The sequence below is a fragment of the Chrysochloris asiatica genome, unplaced genomic scaffold (genome assembly GCF_000296735.1).
Source record: "Chrysochloris asiatica unplaced genomic scaffold, ChrAsi1.0 scaffold00432, whole genome shotgun sequence".
NCBI classification, from domain to species: Eukaryota; Metazoa; Chordata; class Mammalia; order Afrosoricida; family Chrysochloridae; genus Chrysochloris; species Chrysochloris asiatica.
The window spans coordinates 1,240,464-1,246,463 of NW_006408950.1; the positions used below are offsets into that span (position 1 = coordinate 1,240,464).

At 40.6% G+C, this 6,000-nt stretch overlaps 1 protein-coding gene across 1 annotated transcript in view; it reads right to left on the reverse strand.

Moving 5' to 3' along the window:
- NEK5 (NIMA-related kinase 5) overlaps positions 1–6,000 on the reverse strand; it is a 194,645-nt gene that overhangs the window by 16,460 nt on the left and 172,185 nt on the right. Inside the window, exon 20 of the mRNA XM_006876943.1 lies at positions 3,843–3,992. Within this exon, the coding sequence (XP_006877005.1) occupies positions 3,843–3,992 (150 nt within the window). The remainder of the gene's footprint in view (positions 1–3,842; positions 3,993–6,000) is intronic.

Below are 6,000 nucleotides of genomic sequence, written 5' to 3' on the forward strand. Positions count from 1 at the left end.
TCTGGGAGAATGATGAAGCTTTCTGTTCCCCCCGAAAAACAACCTTTAAAACCGTATACGAATTGGAAATGACTCAATGGCACACCACTACCCACACCACCAAGCACACATTTAAAATCTTATATCACTCTAGTACATTCATAAAAAGAAAAATGTAAATTAGATAAAATATTCCTAAAATTTCTGACATTCAGAGTCTTGTTTCTTTGGATTACTTTGTATGTGTCTGACATATATCAACCAAACTTTATTTGGACTCTGGTTTTAAAAAAATGATAATAAAACCATTTATGAGATCATTAGGGAAATTTGAATTACATTTTGAGTCATTAATTTGTTTTTTCCACATCATTTCAAACAGTGTAATCAACAACACTGGTGAGACATCTTTTCTTAATAGAATGCCATAAAACTAATAAAGAATCCACTAAACAACTAAAAATGCTTGATTCTTAAACTAGCCTTACAAATATGCAGAAACAGCCTATTTTTTACTCCCATTTTGGGATTTTTTGCTAAATATGCCTATATTATTGAGCTTTTCAAAATAATAAACCACCATATAACTTAGTGTCTTAAAACAATAGCCATTTATTTAGGTCCCAAATCTGATTTGGAATTTGGACTGGGCTCAACTGGTTGGCTCTTCTAGTCTCAGCTGGGTCCACTCACACATCTGCAGGCATTTGCCAGGTCACTTGGAGGCTGGCTGACCTAGGATGACCTCACCTAGGATAGCTTGTCTCTAGTACATACAGTCTCTTATTCTCCAGAATGCCAGTCCAGTCTAGTTGAGAGGTGGGTATGGTTCCAAAAGAGAGAACAGAATCTCACAAAGCTTCTTGAGGCTTAGACTTAGACCAAGAACACCATCACTTCCACTGTCTTCTACTGGACTAAGTAAACTCCAAGGCAAGTCCAGATTTGTTGTTGTTGTTAGTTGCCATGGAGTCGATTCCGAACCCTGTGCAGGGTTTCCAAGGCTGTAAATCTTCAAGAGAGCAGAAAGCCTCATCTTTCTCTCATGGAACAGCTAGTAGTTTCGAACTGCTGACTTAAGGTTTGCAGCCCAATTCATAAGTCCAGATTCTTGTTGTTATGTGCCATGGAGTCGGTTCTGACTCATAGTGACCCTGTACAGTGTTTCCGAGGCTGTAAATTTTTACAGGAGCAGAAAGCCTCATCTTTCTCCCGCAGAACAGCTGGTAGTTTCGAACTGCTGACCTTGTGGTTCGCAGCCCAATTCGTAACCACTACGCTAACAGAGCTCCTTGATTAGTCCAGATTAGGAGCCGCAAAAATCCATATAATGACAGAGGAACTGCAAATCTATCATAATCAACCTTTCTCCCATATACTTTTAGGTTCTTATAGGTTAAAAGAGTGTTTCACTATTGTTGTTGTTATGTGGTGTTGAGTCAGTTCTGACCCATAGCAAACCTATATAGGGTTTCTGAGGAGCGACTGGGGAGTTTGAACCACCAACCTTGCAGTTCAAAACAACTTTGCAGTCCAGCACACTAACCCACAGTGCCACACCACAGACTTTCATCTGATGTTCACTGAGACCGAGGCAATGATAATCGGGGCAGCTGCTGCCCTACAGCAATTGTAGAACACCCTTAATGTAAGCTATAGGCCACTCTCAAAAACATTAAAAAGGGATGTGCATTTTAGAACTGCTGAATTTCAGGAAACTAAAGCACAGAAGGGTTAAGTGAGTAGCTTAAGATCATGTGGTAGTTGTTGGGAATCTGTATCAGAACTGGTGCTCTTAGCCTCTGTTCTAAAAACTACACCTTACTAAGCACCTGCTTAGGCACATTACATGCACTGTCTCATTCAATCCTCAAAATAAACTTTTGTATTTGGTGCTATCATACTGCTGATTTTACAAATGAGGAAACCAAAGACAGGATTTCTTAGGGATTATAAAATATAGAGGCTATAACAGATCTGTCTAAGTCCAATGCTGCCTACTAATACTTGTATTCTGGAAAGTACAAAAATAATCTTTATGTATTCCAAATATAGGCATAAGTGTTTTAGATTTTATACATTGCATCCCCGTATTAACATACAACTGCATCAAAAACATTTTTACAGGGGAAATTTGTACTACCATAGCACAGAATCCTGGTAAAATCAAACAGTAAAATAAAATGATATTTATGCATCAATGGAATAGAAATAGTCAAGAAATAGGTCCAACTTCATGCAAGAGTTAAGGAAAAGTTGCATCTTAGATGGCTGCTGATGAGCTTTTAAGATTCCGTCACTACTCACCAAAGTACGATGTAGACCACTGTCTTTGTGGACTATGCTATGGAAATTTTCCTTGATATCCCCCCAAACGATGGTCCTGAGCTTCTAGATCCAATGACTCCTTTTCTCAAAGGTGTCTGGTTATGCCTAAGAAGTTTTCATAACTTTGCCCCCTGTATGCTCTACCATATTCATGGATATATTTTCAGAAAGTTAACTACCCATGTATAAATATCATCAGATAAACAAATATATATTTGTGGCTCTGCTCCCACTCTCCTGAAACACCTGTTCAGCCTGTGTGTCTATCCATGCATCTATCTGTATATCTCTATTACTGCAGGATTGTGTATTTAACAGTATTTCCCTCTGTTGCCTTTAACTCTTGCACTCCATCCCATATCTTCCTTTGCCGCCTTAATTGTTTTTTGACAGTGGCTGATTTTGAAGAAGTAGATTGCCAGACCTTTCTTCCAAGGTGCTTCTGGGTGGAATCATACCTCCACCCAGGGGCTCCACAGCACCATTGGTTGTAGATGGTGGTGGTAATCACCATCTTTGAGTACAATCCAACTCACAGTGACCCCATGTGTACAGGTAGAACTGTGCTTCATAAAGTTGTACTGCTGGGACCTTTCAGAAGAAGATTGCCAGGCCTGACTTCCAAGGCACCACGGGATAGGCTCCAACGGTCAAGCTTCTGGCTAGTGATCGAGCACTTACCCATATGCACCATCCACCCAGGAACACCTACAAAACCACTCTTTTTGTTGTTGTTAGGTGCCTTCAAGTCAATTCTGACTTCTAGCAACCCTGTGTGATGGATTAAAACTGTTCCATAGGGTTTTCTTGGTTGTAATCTTTATGGAAGCAGTTCACTAGGCCTTTCTCCCACAGAATTGCTGTGTGGGTTTCAACCATCAACCTTTCAGTTAGCACCCAAGTACATAACTGTTTGCACTACTCAGAGTCCACAAAGCCATTGGTTGGCTGATTAGGTGCCATGGAGTCAGTTCCGACTCATAGTGACCCTGTAGAGGGTTTCTGAGGCTGTAAATCTGTACAGGAGCAGAAAGCCTCATCTTTCTCCTGTGAAACAGTTGGTAGTTTCGAACTGCTGACCTTGCGGAACTTATATAATGTTTCATCAGTTATTCCCTAATTACGTTAAAGAAAATGATCCCACTTTCCTTGGAAGTTCATGCCTTTAGTTAATGTCATTTGGAATAGGCATGGGAAAAGTGAGTCAACTTTTGAAAAGTTTAGCCACTCTCCCAATTAAAAGTACTTTTATTCCCTTTCTAAATTTATAAGGAGAATTTCTTGCGCAGTGATTACGTACTTGGCTGCTAACAGAAGTCAGCGGTTGGAACCCATCAGCTACTCTGAAGGAAGACGATGTGGCAGTCAGCTTCTGTGAAGATTATAGACTTGGAAACCCTCTGAGATCAATTCTACTCTGTCTTATAGGGTAACTATAAGTCAGAATCAACAGGACAGCAAATCAACTTGCATTTACAAGTCTTAGACAGAATTCCTCAGGAGACTGATTATATTCTTAAAAATGAACTACATACCCAAATTTCCTTCAATTGCAGGGAATGAGTTACTCATTAGCTGTGCTGCTGCCAAGACATTCATTAAAGTCGCCGGCTCTCCATGCCGCCACTGTTTCCTATTTTCCAGAACATCCTTGATCACAATCACTTGACCATCTGAAGAAGACACTGTGTTAGCAAATAAAGTAAAATAAAATAATTCCTCTTCATTTGCAGATTTATAAAATCATAGACTATTGGAACCTTGGAAGTAACCTAATTCCACCTGTTCATTTTAGTAATAAGGAAACTGAAGTATGAAAGTTTAGTGACTTATTGCCATGGGAAGTAGAGCTCAGTTTTGCTTTGTAAACCGACTTTTTTGGTGTGTTAAAATTTCTTTTTGCTTTTTAAAAATCAGGTTTCTTGTTGTCTCACTGACTTGTTATTGTGAAGTACTGTTGAGTCAGTTCTAACTCGCATCAATCCTGTATAGAGAGTTTCTGAGGCTTCAGGTCTTTACAGGGGCAGAAAGCCTCATTGTTTCCCCTGGAGCGGCTGTTGGGCTCGAACTATTGATCTTGTGGTTTGCAGTCCAGTGTTTATTCTCTAGAGCCACTGTGATCCTTAGAATAAACTAAATTTTATTACTTTTACAAACTCTTTCTGTCTTGGAAGTTTATAATATATGAAAATATAAGTCAATCTATACATTTGTAATGACTAATTTCAGTGATATATTTACATAGCCACTGTGCCACCAGGGATCCCTACATATCTAAACTTACTTTCTTTATAACACAGGCATATATTTTAGTTCTGTCCCCAACCCCAGTTATAAAGAAGAACATAGAAAATAAATATTGAAAATCACCACCTGCTGTTGTTGTTAAGTTCTGTCCGACTCATAGCGACCCTGTATAGGGTTTCCAAGGAGTGGCTGGTGAGTATCAACCACCGACCTTGTGGTTCAAACCACCCTTGTGGTCCAGTCAGTGGTTTATCCCACAGCACCACACCAAGACCCCTAGACAGATAAATAGATATTGCCATAGCGATCCTGTAGTATAGGATTTCCAGGAGAGCAATTGGTGAGCTTGAACTGCCAACATTTCGGTTCAGACTGACGTAGCAGTCCAGCTCATTAACCCACAGTGCCACACCAGGACTTCATGTATAATAGATACATTATTATTGCTATTGTTAACTGCCATCAATTTGGTTACAACACACAGCAACCTTGTATAGGGTTTCTGAGGAGTGGCTGATGAGCTTGAACCGCCGACCTTGCGGTTCAAACTGACTTTGCTGTTCAGAGCATTAACCCGTATATGGTGGTGTTGATTATATGCTATGGAGTCGGATCTGACTCATAACGACCCTGTATAGGGTTTCCAAAGGAGCTCTGGTAGCGTAGCAGTTACGAATCAGGCTGCTAACTTCAAGGTGGACAGTTCGAAACTACCAGCCATTCCGCAGGAGAAAGACGAGGCTTTCGGCTCCCATAAAGATTTACAGCCTTGGAAACCCTGTACAAGATCACTATGAGGTGGAACTGACTCCACAGCACATAACAATGACATAGGGTTTCCAACAAGCAATTGGTGGGTTTGAACTGCCAACCTTGGAGCTCACAGTCCAGTGATCTTACAGCACCACACCAGAAGTATTGTTGTTGTTGTTGTTAAGTGCCGTGGAGTCGGTTCCGACTCATAGCGACCCTGCACAGGGTTTCCAGGGCTGTAAATCTTTACGGGAGCAGAACGCCTCATCTTTCTCCGGCGGAACAGCTGGTAGTTTCGAATTGCTGACCTTGCGGTTCACAGCCCAATTCGTAACCACTACGCTACCAGAGCTCCTTTATAGATATATTTAGAGATATATATCTGGAGCTCTGGTAGCTTAGAGGTTATGAATCCGGCTACTAATCTCATGGTCAGCAGTTCAAAACCACCAGGGTTCTGCTGGAGAAAGATGAGGCTTTTGGCTCCTGTAAGATTTATAGCTTCTGAAATCCTGAAAAAACTCAGCACATCATCACCACTACCATATACGGCTTAATACATTGAACAGCAAAGTTGGTTTGGACTTAAAGGTCGATGGTTCAAGCTCACCACCTCAGAAACCCTATGCAGAGTCTCTATGGGTTGGAACCAACTCAATGGCACTTAACAACAACAGTATATATATATATATA